The following is an 18,546-nucleotide window of genomic DNA, read 5'->3' on the forward strand; positions in this document are numbered from 1 at the left end:
CATTGTTGAGCAATGTGAGTACACACAAAATTCAGCATTAACAAAGTTCTGGGAAGGACCACACCACAAAATAGGGCACATTTCACTTTCATTGATCTAATTTTTGAAAATGGGAACACCTTTGATTTTCTCTTGCCCAGTCAAAGGGGCCAAATATCACTTTCATTGCTCTAATTCTCTTGTTGACATATTTGACAATACATATAATTATTACTTTTAGACTTTTCTCCGTAGATATTTTCCCACAAGTTGTGTAATGGTTGTTGAAGAAGCTTTCGACAATCACACAAGTGGATCCTTTGAACACGCTTTTTATGTCTACTGCTTCTGAGTGTATATCTCTTATCCCAATATACATCCCCCTCTTTTCCAGATAAAAAATCAACACTTCTGAAGATGGCTGATACCTTTGTGTCATTTGCAGTTCGAAAATTGGGTGATTTCCTCATACAACAAGTTTCACTGAGAACAAGTCTCAGAGATGAAGTTACATGGCTGAGAAATGAGCTACTCTTCATACAGTCTTTCCTCAGAGATGCAGAACAAAAGCAATGCAGAGATCAAAGAGTTCAACAATGGGTGTTTGAGATCAACTCTATTGCTAATGATGCTGTTGCTATACTCGAGACTTATAGCTTTGAGGCTGGTAAAGGTGCTAGTCGTCTCAAGGCTTGTGCTTGCCTATGTAGGAAGGAGAAGAAATTCTACAATGTCGCCGAGGAGATCCAATCACTCAAGCAGCGAATCATAGATATCTCTCGCAAACGAGAGACTTATGGTATTACAAATATCAATATTAATGCTGGAGAAGGGCCAAGTAATCAGGTTAGAACAATGAGGAGAACTACCTCATATAAGGATGACCACGATTACATTTTTGTTGGACTTCAGGATGTTGTAAAAACATTGCTAGCTGAAATTCTCAAAGCAGAGCCTCGTCGAAGTGTCCTCTCCATTTATGGGATGGGCGGATTAGGCAAGGCCACTCTTGCCAGAAACCTCTACAACAGTCCTGACATACTCCATAGCTTCCCTACACGTGCTTGGATATGTGTCTCTCAAGAGTACAACACAATGGATCTTTTTAGGAATATCATAAAATCCATCCAAGGTTGCACCAAGGAAACTCTAGATTTGTTGGAAAGGATGACAGAAAGAGATCTAGAAATTTACCTTCGTGATCTATTGAAAGATCGCAAATTCCTTGTGGTGGTTGATGATGTATGGCAGAGAGAAGCATGGGAGAGTTTGAAGAGAGCATTCCCGGATGGCAAGAATGGCAGCAGAGTCATTATTACCACACGCAAAGAGGATGTCGCTGAAAGAGCAGACGACAAAGGTTTTGTTCATAAGCTTCGTTTCCTAAGTCAAGAAGAAAGTTGGGATCTCTTTCGTAGGAAACTACTTGATGTTCGATCAATGGTTCCAGAAATGGAAAGTTTAGCTAAGGATATGGTGGAAAAGTGTAGAGGCTTACCTCTTGCAATTGTTGTATTGAGCAGACTACTTTCGCATAAAAAGGGGCTAAACGAATGGCAAAAGGTGAAAGATCACCTTTGGAAGAACATTAAAGAAGATAAATCTATTGAAATCTCTAACATACTATCCTTAAGCTACAATGATTTGCCAACTGCGCTCAAACAGTGTTTTCTCTACTTTGGTATTTTTCCAGAAGATCAAGTGATCAAGGCTGATAACATAATATGGTTGTGGATGGCAGAGGGTTTCATACCCAGAGGAGTAGAAAGAATGGAGGATGTCGCTGAAGGCTTCTTGAATGAGCTGATAAGACGAAGCTTGGTTCAAGTGGCTAAAACATATTGGGAAAGAGTTACTGAATGTAGGGTTCATGATTTACTCCATGATCTTGCGATACAAAAGGCATTGGAGGTAAACTTCTTTGACATTTATGATCCAAGAAGCCACTCCATATCCTCTTTATGTATCAAACATGTCATTCATAGTCAAGGAAAAAGGTACCTCTCACTTGATCTTTCTAACTTAAAGTTGAGATCAATTATGTTCTTCGATCCAAATTTTCGTAAGATGAGTCATCTAAACTTCAGGAGTGTGTTCCAACATCTATATGTGTTGTACTTGGATACGCATGTTGGGAATGTGTCTATAGTACCTGATGCCATAGGAAGTTTGTACCACCTTAAGTTCTTAAGATTGAGAGGTATCCGTGAGCTTCCTTCTTCCATTGGCAACCTCAAGAATCTACAGATACTTGTTGTCGATGCTGGCGGATTCACTTGCCAACTACCCCGCGAGACAGCTGACCTGATAAATTTAAGACATTTAGTTGCTCAGTACTATTCAAAACCTCTGGTACATATAAGCAAACTCACTAGTCTTCAAGTTCTTGAAGGTGTTGGTTGTGATCAATGGAAAGATGTTGACCCTGTTGATTTAGTCAATCTTCGAGGATTAAGCATGCATAATGTTACCAAACCTTACTCCCTAAACAACATTAGCAGCTTGAAAAACCTTAGCACTCTCAGTTTGTTTTGTGACGGTTATAATACATTCCCATCCCTTGAATTTGTTAATTGTTGTGAAAAGATTCATAAATTGAGAAACTGCCTGATCTGTTTCCAAACCTACTCAAGACTGCCAGAAGATCCGATGCCTATTTTGGGAATGTTGCCAAACCTAAGGAATCTCGATTTGGTTAATGCTTATGAAGGAAAAGAAATGCAGTGATAACAGCTTCAGTCAACTAGAGTTCCTTATTCTTTATCATCTTTCAAAGCTAGAAAGATGGCATTAAGGCACAAGTGCCATGCCTCTGATTAAAGGTCTTGGTATCCATAACTGTCCAAATTTAAAGGAGATTCTTGAGTGAATGAAAGACGTGGAGCTGTCGAAGAGGAATTATATGTAGTGAAGCATTTCTGCCAAGCACTTGAAGACATTGGCTATTAATTTCAGGGCTGTCAATGAGTGGGGTTTTAGTGTTTGATTTCTTATTGTTTTAAGCTTTTTGAGTGAGTATAATTGGTTTGAACATAATTGTTTTTGGCAAAAATGATTTTGTGATGTTTTAATTAATTGGTCTACTCTATGTTCTCTTGCTTATATCCACATTTAAGACAATACTTTATATGTTAAAATGAAATTAAAAATACTACTATATGGTACTCTCTCTTGTTCACAATTTACTATTTTTTTGTTCCTCTTTTACGGGGAAAAAGGTCCAAATTACCCTTAAATTATGTGAAAGAAACAAATATGACATCCGTTTATAGTTTGGCTTAAAAATGCCTTTACTGTCAATATTTTGATTCAAAAATGTCTTTGCAATCAATACTTTGGTCCAGAAATGCCACTATAGTTACAAAATGGGTCAAAATGCCCTTTTTCGAATAAATATATATATTTTTTCTTTTTAAACACGCCTTCTTTCTAATTAAAATATTATTAAAGAACACTATTCTTGTTTTCTTTCTTCTAAAAATCACTTTAATAAATAAAAATGTAGGAAATATTTTGTTTTCTTATTAATCTCATTTTATCAATTAAAATAGAATAACTTCATGTACCTTTTCGACATATAATATATGTCATATATATATAACGATAAAAAATAATGATAGTAAAATAAGAAATATTTTTATTTTTTATTTTTTTCTTAATTGAAGTAAGATAAACATTTGTTAATTTTTTTAAAAAAAAATATTAGAAAAAGAATGTGTTTAAAAGAAAATAAAAATATATTTATTTGGAAAATGAGCATTTTTGACCCATTAAATAACAATAAGAGCATTTTTGGACCAAAGTATTGACAACAATGGCATTTTTGGATCAAACTACAAATGGAGGGTACTTTTGTTATTTTCGCATAATTCAAGGACATTTTATAAATAGTTATTTAATGTATCAATATTGTATAATAGCATATAATTTTGTACATATAATGTATAACTATGTATTAAAGATATATATATATATACCAACATGGGTTGTGGTGCACTGGTGGGAGTGATTCACCCTTAACCAGAGGTCTCGGGTTCGAGCCCTGGGTATGGAAAAAATCCTCTTGGGAGCACCACCCTCGAATGGGCCCTGCAGAGCGCGACCCGAATTTAGTCGGAGCTCCAATGTGGGCTCCGGACGCAGGATATATATATATATATATATATATATATATATATATATATATCATGTTTAATACAATATTTATACATAGTTTTTTTTCTTGTCTAGACCAACTCAAAGCTGCTCTAAATAGTCCTAAAATTTTAGATATGAGCTCCTCTCGATGTTTTAAGTCATTTGAAATATTTTTCACTCAAAACGATTCACGTTTAAGGTAGATCAACTTTTTAAATTAAGCTTTGAAGAAATTTTTTCAATATTTATCTAGATTTTTCAACAAAAAAATATTTTGTTCGTAAATGAGCTGCAAAAATTTTAGAGTCAGCAGAAATAGAAACAATTTGGAATTATTGAAAATATGAGTTTAAAAGTCAATTTAGAAAGAGTCAGCATGACTTAGATATTTTCTGTCTGTTTCTTTTTCTAATGACGTAATTATTTCTGCTCTATTATTGTTTACCAAAATTGTATTCAAACAAACAAAGAGCTTTTAAGTCAAAAAAAAATCCCTAATAATTGATGGAGGTATATATTTTCATTTTGCATAATATTATTTTTTAACGGGGTCAAAAATTAAACACCAGTCTTACAAAAGTCCACTACATGTAAATTTCTGAAAATTAGTTGATCATAATAAGTTGAATAAATCCAATGTAGACACCGTATACGAATACGTATTTTACCAAAATTAAATAGAACAACACTACTGCATGGATGATGCAACTATACGGCAGATGCATGTCTTCAATATGTATGTATATCTAGTTGTTTGCGATAAATTTCAATGTGACAAAAAGTAAATTGTAATTAGAAATAAAATATGAAGAAACAAGAATATTTTATTGATAAGTAGTGCAGATACAATTTTGTTCCTCCCCTTGATTTTTTATCTCATAACATTTATCCCTCCCTAATTGATTTTTTCTTTGTCTCATAACATTTATCCCTCCCTTGATTTTTCTCTCATAACATTGCCGTTAGTGGCATATTTCTCGACCTAGGATTTGATCTCTTTATGAATATTTCATGAATTTGTGGAATATTCGAGATTTGAGATGCCTCTTTAAGGAATATAATACCCTTTATATAGGCATAAGCTAGGGTTTAGGGTTAGTAGCCTCCAAGAATTCTAAATGGAATCAAATACATCTCGTAGAATTTCAACACCTCTTACATAATCCCACAAATTTTCAATGTCTATGGTAGTGTTGAACAATTATTTATTTGTTCAAATTGGAAAAGCTTAAAAACTAGATCTCTCTCTCTTTCTCTCTTAATATAGGTCCATGAAATCATAATCCGCCCAATTCGATCGCTTTGGTTTGAACTGATTATTGACTCGCTTATTTATTACCTCATATTATTTCAACCGTTCAAAATTCAGGCTAATATCTAACCCAAATTGATCTATGAGAGATCTTGTAAGATATTTTCAGAAAGACATTTTTCTATTTGATATGTTATACATAATTAGACATTTGAATCTTTTTTGCCAACTCCTCAAAATGTGAACTTTTCTTTCTCCCATAATATACTGGACAACCTAAATATGTAAAAGGAAAGGATCCTTGCCTAATTCCAGTGAGCTTTCTTAATCTTATAGCAACAATCAGTGGAGTGTTGTCATGAAGATAGAAGAAGCTTTTATTCAAAGATCTTTTCGTAATCTCTCAACACCCCCATCATTTTCTTGGTCGATGCTTTTTCTCCTGAGTAAAACAAAATGGTATCGTCTGCATACGATAAATGGTTTACTTGTGGACTCCACTTAGGCATGNTATGTTTCTTCCACTCCACCCCCTTGCTCTTCCGTATGATACAAAGCCCCTTGTTTGGTCCAATTATCAAACCAAAAACTAGCTTCTCCATTTTTAATTTGCCACCAAATGTTAGGTTCTGTTTCTTCTCTTATCTCAATCATTTTTTTCCATGTCTGGGAAGCCCCTTTTCCCATTGCCATTATTGGATGCACCTTCTTACAGTATTTACTCCACATAAAAGTGCTCCACAAAGTGGTTGAAGTTCTGAAGCTCCACCACAATTTCCCATATAAAGCATTTGATATATCATGTAATGATCTCAAACCAATCCCACCTTCTTCTATAGGATAACACATATCCTCCCATGAAACCCAATGCTTTCCTTTTTCTCCTCCCGTCTTGCTCCAGAAAAAACCAGCAAACATTTGATGTATCTGGTCGACTACTTTCTTTGGTGGGCTCATGGCAGATTACAAATACAAAGGCATTGATTGTAAAATGCTTTTTATCAGTACCAACTTTCCTCCATATGATAGCCATTTATTATGCCAGCTTGAAATTCTTCTTTGAATCTTTTTCACCAACTCCTCAAAATGTGAACTTTTCTTTCTCCCATAATATACTGGACAACCTAGATATGTAAAAGGAAAGGATCCTTGCCTGATTCCAGTGAGCTTTCTTAATCTTATAGCAACAGTCAATGGAGTGTTGTCATGAAGATAGAAGAAGCTTTTATTTAGATTTATCAGTTGTCCAGAGATCTTTTCGTAATCTCTCAACACCCCCATTATTTTCTTTTCGATGCTTTTTCTCCTGAGTAAAACAATATGGTATCGTCTGCATACGATAAATGGTTTATTTGTGGACTCCACTTAGGCATGCCGTACCCTTTAAACTCTCCATCAATGTGCAACCTGTTAAGACCCCTAGCCAATACCTCCGCAGCAATAATAAACAGAGTTGGGACTTTGAACCTACCGCACACATAAGAGATTATTTTATTTTTAATTTTCTTCTTAACACAATCTAGATTTTTTATGAGTGAAAATTATAGTAACATGACTATTAGATACATTGTCTCTCAATAATCGTGTTTGACCCTTTTTGCTCTGATTGAGCTGACCATCACATTTGACTTTAGCTAGGCAATGGGTTTCAATCTAACATTTTATAGAAATACCACTAAAGACTTTAGCAATTAATCTGAATGTCATGACACTAAATCGATTGTCAATTGTCGATTGTCGCTAAATGTTTTTGCGTTTATATTAGGAAAATTTATCCCCACTAAATTAAATATCTCAATTGAACATTTATCTTCAATTTTGAATAATATGCATATTATTTTGCGCAAATATGAAAAGAAATTCATATTATTTTGTGTTAGTGTGGCATTTTATTAGTATAAATTTAACATATGCATCTTCGCATTCCTGCATTAAAACGTTGGAGGCATGTGTCCCTAATTACTCCATTTGTATTCAATGCTCAATGGACGTGGTTGCCATGACCATTAGTTCTTCATTCAATCTCATATTATTTTACTCAATTCTTGTCTAGAATTTGTCGAATTACAATTTGTGTTTCTGTTAATTTTCAATTTTCAGTTGTGATTTGTAATATATAATTTCACCAACATTTTATACAATGAAAAAGGTCCAAAAATTCTCTTAATATGAAATAGAGGGAGTAGTAATTTCGGTTTGGTGGACCGGTCTAATTTAATTCGTTATTTGATTTTGGAGCCTGGTTAGAATGAGGCTACTTAATTATTTCAGATTCACTCGGAATTTTTGCAACAATCGTAGGAGATATGATGTACATACACTTATTTCAAGGGTGTGTAAGACTTCTCAGTTTGAGCCATTATATCAAAGTTGTACAATTAAAACCTCGATATGATCTTATTTTGTTTATCATTGATCAAGATGTTCTTTTTTACTTTTACTGAGGATTCTTTTTATTGTTCTTTGACACTTATAGTAGAGATTAGAGGTATTTGACCCTCATAAGATATTGCGATTTTAGATAGTATATACAAATATAACTTATAATCAAATCAAAACAAGAAATTTAAAAAAGGTATCATAACAAATGAATACAACGTCCTGACTAAACAAGAGTTTCTTCGCATTGAATGTTATATGAATCATTGATGAACAGATAGGTGTAGTACATGACTTCTATAATTTGCCTTAAATTCCCATGTGCAACTAGTAGTTGTACTTTGACTAGCACATCTAATATCAATGTATTAGTCAATATATATACACTATAGAGTTAATTGGGCTTACCATAAAAAAATCAAAATGATAAAACTATTTCAAAGAAGATTATCAAACCTTTTTCTCCCACCCCATATAATAAAAGATGGCACAATCTTTCCCTTCTTGATCAATTTTTCGGTAACATTTATGTACCCTTTGTTTTTTTCTACCCAAAACATCAAGTAGCTACAATCCCAAAACACAAATTATCTAAATTTTTAACAAATTCTTTGTCAAAGACTCTTACATTTTACTATCCATGGGCAGGAAGTCTGAAAAACAATGCTACTATTGAGTGTGATGATCATGGTGCTGAGTTCTTCGAAGTCGAAATCAACTCTTCCATGGACAAAGTTATTCATCACCTTGATTTGACATTCCTTCAAGGTTTATCATGTAGGGATTCGTCGTCATCAACATTTGGTCCCTTAACTCTTGCACAACTAAGCCATTTCGAGTGTGGTGGAATCCTTCTTAGTTTTTGCATGTTGCACAAGGTGCATGGTGTTAGAGTTTGTCATGTATTTTTTTTATATTAGTTTTCGAATATACAGGTCATTTGATCAAATCATATTAAACATTATGTTTTTATTTTAGTATAGCTTTTACTTTTGCTTTTGATTTATCGTCCTTCAAGATTTACAATTATTACTTTTCACATGATGTATTGTTATTTCTATTCTAATAGGTGGGAGATGTGTGCAGCGCTTACTACTTCTTGAGGGATTGGGCTAGGTTAACTCGAGATCCAAAATCAACATTATCTCCTCCATACTTTGCTAAGGATTCACTAATGCCATCACCATTGGATGGTCCTATGGTTTCCCCTGTTCTCGAGCCGAAAATGGAAGGATGTATTCATCAGAGGTTCATTTTCTCCGAATCCAAGATAAACACGCTTAAAGCCTTGGTTGCTGTAGAATCCTGTGTATGTATTCACTGAATATTAAAGGATGACATTCATACTAAATCACACTTTAATTCCAAAAAACAACTTTAAAATCATTTTAACGGCCTCAAAGAATCATAACCACATAGCAATGTATACCAAAATAATCCAATCATTAGAAGTCTAATTTTCTGAGTCAAATTTAATTACATGCCTTTTTCACCTAACATGATCTAACCTTAAAAGTAACTAAATTTGGGCGGTACTAAAATGATGTGTGTTTGATGTGACGAAAGTCATTTTGCTTGGGAAACATCATGTACAATTCCCACTAAAGAGCATAACTGTCTAAATATGTTCGATATATATAGGGTGAGTCTGCTTAAAGCTAACCAGACCAGATGGTGCATCTACTTATGTTGTGTCACATTCATTCCATGCTAGTGAAAAAGGTCACAGTTCAAGACTCAAGTCCACATGCTAACTAGCTCAAATCCCACATTGTATCATAATAATAATAATAATAATAATAATAATAATAATAATAATAATAATAATAATATAGTATTCACGTCCCTTAAGAAACTATATAAGTTTACCATTGTACCCTTATTTAGTATTTTCTTGAAGTCAACTTTTCAATAATTGAACATAAATTAGTTGACCAATGAACATGGATTAATCATTTAATTTTTCTATGTTGGTCAAATCCATGTTTTTAATGCTAATAACTCTCAAGGATAAAATAGGAAGAATAATGTCATTTATGCATTGATTTTGTGAAATGACAAAAATTCTCCATCTGTCCAACAATAGTTGTCAATTATTGACTTGACACACCCTTTAAGAAACAATAAATTGTTACTATTTTATCCTTTAACTTTATTAAATTTAATCCATTGAGAAATGTATTAGATGATAAGTAATATTTAATATCAAGTGTAAAATAAATAGAAAATGTAAATTATCTCTTGATTTTCTAAACTGGACAAGTATTATTGAACAACTATTTTTAGTATAGTGGACAATTATTGTTGAACGGAGGGAGTATTAAGGACTTTCAATTTTTAGTAAGGACAACATATAAGTAAGAACAAGATGAGTAATTCAGTTAATATGAAATGGAGGAAATATCTATTCTTAGATATTTCACTTCCAGTGTAAATAGAAAGTTAGGTGTAAAAATTAATTTTACAAGATGTCCTCGTACAACAAGTTTCCCTGCGTAAAAAGAAAGTCATTCCTCAAAATATTCACTTTCATTGTTGAGCAATGTGAGTACACGCAAAATTCAGCATTAACAGATCTAGTTCTGGGAAGGACCACACCACAAAATAGGGGAGTGCACATTTCACTTTCATTGCTCTAATTTTTTAAAATGGGAACGCTTTGATTTTCTCTTGCCCAGTCAAAGGGGCCAAATATCACTTTCATTGCTCTAATTTCTCTTGTTGACATATTTGACAATACGTATAATTATTACTTTTAGACTTTTCTCCGTAGATATTTTCCCACAAGTTGTGTAATGGTTGTTGAGCTTTAATACATATTTCAACAATCACACAAGTGGACCCTTTGAACACACTATTTATCTCTACTGCTTCTGAGTGCATATCTCTTATTCCAATATACAGCCTCCTCTTTTTTTCAATCAAAACTAGTTATTCCTCTTTTCCAGATAAAAATCAACACTCCTGAAGATGGCTGATGCCTTTGTGTCATTTGCAGTTCAAAAATTGGGTGATTTCCTCATTCAACAAGTTTCCCTGCGTAAAAATCTGAGAAAGGAAATTGAGTGGCTGAGAAATGAGCTACTCTTCATACAGTCTTTCCTCAGAGATGCAGAACAAAAGCAATATGGAGATCAAAGAGTTCAACAATGGGTGTTTGAGATCAACTCTAATGCTAATGATGCTGTTGCTATTGGTAAAGGTGCTAGTCGTCTCAAGGCTTGCGCTTGCATATGTAGCAAGGAGAAGAAATTCTACAATGTTGCCGAGGAGATCCAATCACTCAAGCAACGAATCATGGATATCTCTCGCAAACGAGAGGCATATGGTATTACAAATATCAATAGTAATGCTGGAGAAGGGCCAAGTAATCAGGTTACAACATTGAGGAGAACTACCTCATATGTGGATGACCAGGATTACATTTTTGTTGGACTTCAGGATGTTGTACAAAAATTGCTAGCTCAACTTCTCAAAGCAGAGCCTCGTCGAACCGTCCTCTCCATTTATGGAATGGGGGGTTTAGGAAAGACCACTCTTGCAAGAAAACTTTACACCAGTCCTGATATACTCAATACCTTCCCTACACGCGCTTGGATATGTGTCTCTCAAGAGTACAACACAATGGATCTTCTTAAGAATATCATAAAATCCATCCAAGGTTGCACTAAGGAAACTCTAGATTTGTTGGAAAGGATGACAGAAAGAGATCTTTAAATTTATCTTCGTGATCTATTGAAAGAGCACAAATACCTTGTGGTGGTTGATGATGTATGGCAGAGAGAAGCATGGGAGAGTTTGAAAAGAGCATTCCCGGATAGCAAGAATGGCAGCAGAGTCATTATTACCACACGCAAAGAGGATGTCGCTAAAAGAGCAGACGACAGAGGTTTTGTTCATAAACTTCGTTTCCTAAGTCAAGAAGAAAGTTGGGATCTCTTTCGTAGGAAACTACTTGATGTTCGATCAATGGTTCCAGAAATGGAAAGTCTAGCTAAGGATATGGTGGAAAAGTGTAGAGGCTTACCTCTTGCGATTGTTGTATTGAGCGGACTACTTTCGCATAAAAAGGGGCTAAACGAATGGCAAAAGGTGAAAGATCACCTTTGGAAGAACATTAAAGAAGATAAATCTATTGAAATCTCTAACATACTATCATTAAGCTACAATGATTTGTCAACTGCGCTAAAGCAGTGTTTTCTTTACTTTGGTATTTTTCCAGAAGATCGAGAGGTCAGGGCTGATAACATAATACGGTTGTGGATGGCCGAGGGTTTCATACCAAGAGGAGAAGAAAGAATGGAGGATGTCGCTGAAGGCTTCTTGAATGAGCTGATAAGACGAAGCTTGGTTCAAGTGGATTATACATTTTGGGAAAGAGTTGCTGCATGTAGGGTTCATGATTTACTCCATGATCTTGCGATACAAAAGGCATTGGAGGTAAACTTCTTTGACATTTATGATCCAAGAAGCCACTCCATATCCTCTTTATGTATCAGACGTGTGATTCATAGTCAAGGAGAAAGGTACCTCTCACTTGATCTTTCTAACTTAAAATTGAGGTCACTTATGTTCTCTGATCCAGATTTTCGTAAGATGAGTCTTATGAACTTCAGTAGTGTGTTCCAACATCTCTATGTGTTGTACTTGGATATGCGTGTTGTGCTTATAGACGTACCTGATGCCATTGGAAGTTTGTACCCCCTTAAGTTGCTAAGATTGAGAGGTATCCTTGATGTTCCCTCTTCCATTGGCAACCTCAAGAATCTACAGACACTTGTTGTCAATGACGGGACACACTTTTGCACACTACCCCGCGAGACAGCTGACCTGATAAATCTAAGACATTTAGTTGCTCGGTATACAGAACCTCTTGTACATATAAGCAAACTCACTAGTCTTCAAGTTCTTGAAGGTGTTAGTTGTGATCAGTGGAAAGATGTTGACCCTGTTGATTTAGTCAATCTTCGAGAATTAAGCATGGAGTATATTAAGAAATCTTACTCCCTAAACAACATTAGCAGCTTGAAAAACCTTAGCACTCTCAGAGTGTCTTGTCAAGATAGTAATGAATCATTCCCATCCCTTGAATTTGTTAATTGTTGTGAAAAGCTCCAGAAATTGGGGTTACAAGGGAGAATAGAGAAACTGCCTCATCTGTTTCCAAATTCCATCACAATGATGCGTCTGAGTTTCTCAGTACTGACAGAAGATCCGATGCCTATTTTGGGAATATTGCCAAACCTACGGTATCTCGATTTGTTTAGAGCTTATGAAGGAAAAGAAATAATGTGCAGTGATAACAGCTTCAGTCAACTAGAGTTCCTTATTCTTGGTGATCTTGAGAAGCTAGAAAGATGGCATTTAGGCACAAGTGCAATGCCTCTGATTAAAGGTCTTGGTATCCATAACTGTCCAAATTTAAAGGAGTTTCCTGAGAGAATGAAAGACGTGGAGCTGTTGAAGAGGAATTATATGTGGTGAAGCATATATCATGTCTTCATAATCTAAGAGGTATTGATGGGGGAATTTCTGCCAAGCACATTGGTTATTAATTTCAGGGCTGTCAATGAGAATGGTTTTAGACTTTTAGTGTTTCATTTCTTATTGTTTTAAGCTTTTTGAGTGAGTGTAATTGGTTTGAACATAATTGTTTTAATTAATTGGTCTACTCTATGTTCTCTTGCTTATACACATTTAAGACAATGCTTTATTTATATGTTAAAAAAATGAAATTAAAAATACTAGTATATGGTACTCTCTCTTGTCCACAATTTAGTATTTTTTGTTCCTCTTTTATATAAATTAATAATACTTGCGTTAAATCAACAGAGAAGAAGCTACACATTCACCTTCATCAACTTGGCTGTTTTTTCTTATGTTTCGGTTTTTCAATGTTTAATTTCTTTCTGTTTTTGGCTTTTCTTAGTGTGTGGAAACATGTGTTGGAATGCAACTCTTTTTTGGATTTTGTGATGACCTAATTAGTGGAACAAAGTTAAAAATATTCTTAAATTATGTAAAATGAATAAAAATATCCTCAATTAATAGTTTGACCCAAAAATATCATTGTCTTCAATAATTTTATCTAAAAATGCTCTTATGTTCTTTTCCAAATAATGATTTTTTTTCATTAGAAAATGTTTATCCTACTTCAATTTATAAAAAATATTAATAAATAAAAATGTTTTCTATATTATTAGAAATTTTTTTATCGTTATCTAATTGAAAATTAATGACGGGGTTACTATGAGGACATATAATAAAAGAAGTTGAGAACTCGCTCAGTGTGGAGCGAGAATAACAAAAAAAAAACTTACAAACTCGCTTGGTATGGACTGTGGAGCGATTTTTGGGGGGAAAATAGAGAGCAAATCTCTCATAAGTAGCGAAAAAAAAGAGAAAATTAAAGAGAAAATCTCTCATAAGTCAGCGAGATGATCAATTTTTTTATGCTGCTAAAGGTAGTTACAGCACAAACATATCTCGCTCCTTCTCTAGAGAAGTGTACCTTTTGATTAAACCAAAAATTGAATGACCCTTTATATATTTTAAAGAAAAAAAGAACAAATGGACGATTTTTACATTTGTTTTGGATATTCCTAAACCAAGCCTACCATTCGTAAATCACACCAGGAGCTCTCATATATGGATAAGTCACCTTATAGATTAGTCAATTCGGCCCGAGGCAACTCATGCTTTCCCTATGGTAAATGGATATAGACTGCTAGCTTTCTCCTATGAAATATTAGTTGAGAAGTTCTATGATTTTTAGTAATAAATACAATAGGTGAAACCGAAAATATGAACCCAAAGAAAGCAATTTAAGCAATGAATCCACTTTACCACAATCACACACTAATGAAGGGCAGGAAAGCTAGCAACAACTGAAACTTTTACTCCCTCCATCCCAATTCAAGTGTCTTACATTCCTTTTTGGTCTATCCTAAACAGAGTGTCTCTTTCTATATATAGTAAGTTTTTCAATTCCAACATTTGACATGGCAAGTTTAAAACCACAAGATTTAAAGGACCACACACATCTTTAATTTAAGACCACAAGATTCATAAGGCTCCCTTTATTCATTCAACTTCTGTGCTTAGTCAAACTACCACACTTAAATTGGGACTTAGGTAATAACATCTAAAGGACATATCAAAACATGACCCCACTTGACAACAATGACATACCCAGTGTAATCCCGCAAGTGAGGTTTGGCGAGGGTAGACTGTACACATATCTTACCCCTACCTACGAGATAGAGAGGTTGTTCCCGATAGACCCTCAACTTAAACAAAGCCTGCCAAACAGTTTGAAAAAGGGAATACTGTTAGAGTCGTACAACATCAGCATATTTTCTTTAGTTTGACTAAGTCTTGCAGTAGCTAATTTCTAGCTGTTAGTTGTTACTTTGTTAGTTAATTAGTTTCTGATATTTTTCTAGTGTGCAGATTTGTTTTCCTAAAGTTTAGGGCAAGTAGTTTAGTGGGATTATGATTCCACAAATTTCTGTAAGCCTATATTAGGCCACTAAACGTATTAAATAAAACAACCTGCAACTCCTTCTCTGCAAAATAGTTTCACTGTTTTCTCTTCTCTTTCTTCTTCTCTGTTATTTGTCTTTTGATTATTGAGCTTCTTGTTGCATTTTATTCATCATTTGGTATCAGAGCCAGCACAATGAATGACCTTCAAGTAGTTGGCGGAATCAAAAAGCTCAATAATCAGAATTATAATACATGGGAAACATGTATAATGTCCTATATGCAAGGTCAAGATCTCTGGGAAGTTGTCAACAGAAGTGAAGTTGCACAACCGGAGGCAGATGATGCAAATGGAACGTTACGTAAGTGGAAGATAAAAGCAGGCAAACCAATGTTTGCGCTGAAAACAACAATTGATGAGGATGTGTTGGAGCATGTTCGTGATGCTAAATCACCAAAAGAAGCATTGGGCATACTTGCTGCACTTTTCTCAAAGAAGAATGATGCAAGGCTACAACTCTTGGAGAACGAGTTGTTATCGTCTAATCTACGTGATTTAACGATTGCCCAATACTTCCGTAGAGTCAAAAATATATGCCGTGAAATTTCAGATTTGGATCCTACAGCGCCAATTGGAGAAACCAGGGTAAAGAGAATTATTATTCATGGTTTGAGACCTGAATTAAGAGGATTTGTTACTGTTGTACAGGGATGGCCAACACAACCATCACTTGTTTGAATTTGAAAATCTGCTAGCTGGTCAAGAAGTCGTGGCAAAGCAAATGGCAGGACTCTCGGTGAAGAATGAGGAAGAAGCCCTCTACACCAAAAAAAGTAGGAACATCAAGCATCAATCTGCTGGTGGGTCTAAGAAGAAAAGTTTTCGGAGAGACGAAAATTTTCGCTCAAAGGGAGTTCCGAAGAATCAAAAGAACGATAAAATATTCGAAGGGAAGTGTTACAATTGTGGGAAGAAGGGTTATATGGAAAAGGACTGTTGGTTCAAGAAACAGCTCGTGGAAAGTAAAGCTGCTACCTCAAATCCAAACGAGAATAGTGAAGATGTTTGGGATGCTGAAGCCTTTTTTGCTATTGAAGAGGAGGATTTAGCACTTACAACGACAATATCTAAATCAATTGATCATGAGAATGACTGGATCATTGATTCGGGTTGTGCAAATCATATGACAGGTGATAAGCAAAAGTTGCAGAACCCGTCAGTGTACAAGGGTAGTCGGGTTATGGTGACAGCCAACGATTCAAGATTATTGATAGCTCATATTGGTAAGACGACAGTTTCTCTTCAGCATGGGACCAACCAGATGTCACTTCAAAATGTCTATCATGTTCCCGGTATGAAGAAAAACTTGCTTTCGGTGTCACAATTAACAACATGTGGAAACTACGTTCTATTTGGTCTTGATGATGTGAGGATATATCAGGATCTCTTAGAAAATCCAATTATGAAAGGGAGGAGATTAGAATCAGTGTATGTGATGTCTGCATACGTAAAGAAGACAAAAAATAATGAGACTATAGATTTGTGGCACATGAGATTGGCTCACGTGAGTTATTCCAAGCTAACTGTGATGATGAAGCAGTCAATGATCAAGGGTCTTCCCCAGCTTGAAGTAAAAGCAGACGTTGTTTGTGCAGGATGCCAGTATGGTAAAGCTCACCAGTTGCCATTTGAAGAATCCAAATTTAAAGCCGATGAACCACTACAATTAGTTCATTCGGATGTGTTTGGACCGGTAAAGCAATCATCAATTGGTGGAATGAAGTACACGTTGACCTTTATTGATGATTTCTCTCGGTATGTTTGGGTTTTCTTTATGAAAGAAAAATCAGATTCTTTTTCTAAGTTTAAAGAGTTTAGGGAAAGTGTTGAGGGAGAAGTCGGCAAGAAAATCTATTGTTTAAGAACAGATAATGGAGGGGAATACAACTCAGTTGAGTTCTCTCAATACCTAAGGGAATACGGAATTCACCATCAATATACTTGTGCCTACACGCTGCAGCAAAATGGCATTGCAGAGAGGAAGAATAGGCATTTAGCAGAAATATGTCGCACTATGTTACATGCCAAGAATGTCTCCAGAAGATTTTGGGCAGAAGCAATGAGAACTGCATCATATGTCATCAACAGATTTCCTCAACAAAGGTTAGGTTTTCTTTCACCTTTTGAGAAGTTGTGGAATATGAAAGCTAATGTCAGTTATTTGCGAGTACTTGGATGTGTATACTATGTTTTTATACCTGATCAATTACGTAACAAATTGGACAAGAAAGCTGTTAAATGCATTTTTATAGGCTATGATAATCAAAGAAAAGGGTGGAAATGTAGTGACCCTACAACTGGAAGGTGTTATACATCACGACATGTATTTGATGAAACCTCTTCATGGTGGTCTACGGAAAATGAGATATTACCGGACCAAATTGATCTGAGAAATAAGTTGGAAATTACTTATATTCGATCAAGTGAAGATGCCAATGTTGAACAAGGTGCAACTCATAATTTTGGGCAATCAATTGTTCACCAGCCAACATGTGAAGGCAGTGAAACAAATGAAGGAGAAGTACTAGTTGTTCCACGATCCGAGACGAGAAGGTCAGAACGGATTCGGAAACAAAACCCCAAATATGCCAATGCAGCAATAATAGAGGATGAATCTGGAAAAGAACCTGAAAGCTTTGAAGAAGCATCTCAAAACTTAGCATGGAATAGAGCAATGAAGGAGGAGATGGCCGCATTAGAACAAAATCAAACATGGGAACTTGTGCCGAAGCCAAAAGATGTGAAACCTATATCATGTAGATGGGTTTATAAAATAAAACGTCGCACAGATGGGTTGGTGGAGAGGCATAAAAATCGTTTGGTATCTCGAGGATTTACTCAAGAATATGGTTTGGATTATGATGAAACTTTCAGTCCAGTGGCGAAGTTTACAACTGTGCGAGTCTTACTTGCACTTGCTGCTAGCAAAGATTGGAATTTGTGGCAGATGGATGTTAAAAATGCATTTTTACATGGGGAGCTGGATCGGGAGATTTACATGGCTCAACCAATGGGTTTCCAAAGTCAAGAGCACCCTGGATATGTTTGTAAGCTGCGGAAGGCGCTCTATGGATTAAAGCAATCGCCAAGGGCCTGGTACGGTAAAATTGCTGAATTTTTAACTCAAAGTGGTTATTTAATTACATCTGTAGATTCAAGTTTGTTTGTCAAAGTCGATGGAGGGAAGCTAGCTATAGTGCTAGTATATGTTGATGATTTGATTGTAACTGGGGATAATGAAGAAGAAATCATC

The 18,546-nt window shown here is 35.1% G+C and overlaps 1 protein-coding gene, 1 long non-coding RNA gene and 2 pseudogenes across 2 annotated transcripts in view; 3 read left to right on the forward strand and 1 right to left on the reverse strand.

Annotated features, from left to right (window-relative positions):
• The first annotated feature begins 364 nt into the window (after positions 1-364).
• LOC125854560 (disease resistance protein RPP13-like) lies at positions 365-3,024 on the forward strand (annotated as a pseudogene).
• A 3,299-nt stretch (positions 3,025-6,323) lies between these two features.
• Positions 6,324-9,071, forward strand: LOC125856180 (acyltransferase Pun1-like). The gene is made up of 3 exons (XM_049535732.1): positions 6,324-6,372; positions 8,396-8,625; positions 8,817-9,071. The coding sequence occupies exons 1-3, from the start codon at positions 6,324-6,326 to the stop codon at positions 9,069-9,071; spliced, it is 534 nt and encodes a 177-aa protein (XP_049391689.1).
• A 1,431-nt stretch (positions 9,072-10,502) lies between these two features.
• The window catches only part of LOC125854559 (disease resistance protein RPP13-like), a 68,592-nt pseudogene continuing 60,548 nt past the window's right edge, over positions 10,503-18,546 (forward strand).
• LOC125854562 (uncharacterized) overlaps positions 11,741-18,546 on the reverse strand; it is a 74,125-nt gene continuing 67,319 nt past the window's right edge. The window contains exon 2 of the long non-coding RNA XR_007445414.1: positions 11,741-11,851. This is a non-coding gene — a long non-coding RNA (uncharacterized LOC125854562). The remainder of the gene's footprint in view (positions 11,852-18,546) is intronic.

Source organism: Solanum stenotomum, chromosome 2, assembly GCF_019186545.1.
Source record: "Solanum stenotomum isolate F172 chromosome 2, ASM1918654v1, whole genome shotgun sequence".
In the NCBI taxonomy this organism is placed as follows: Eukaryota; Viridiplantae; Streptophyta; class Magnoliopsida; order Solanales; family Solanaceae; genus Solanum; species Solanum stenotomum.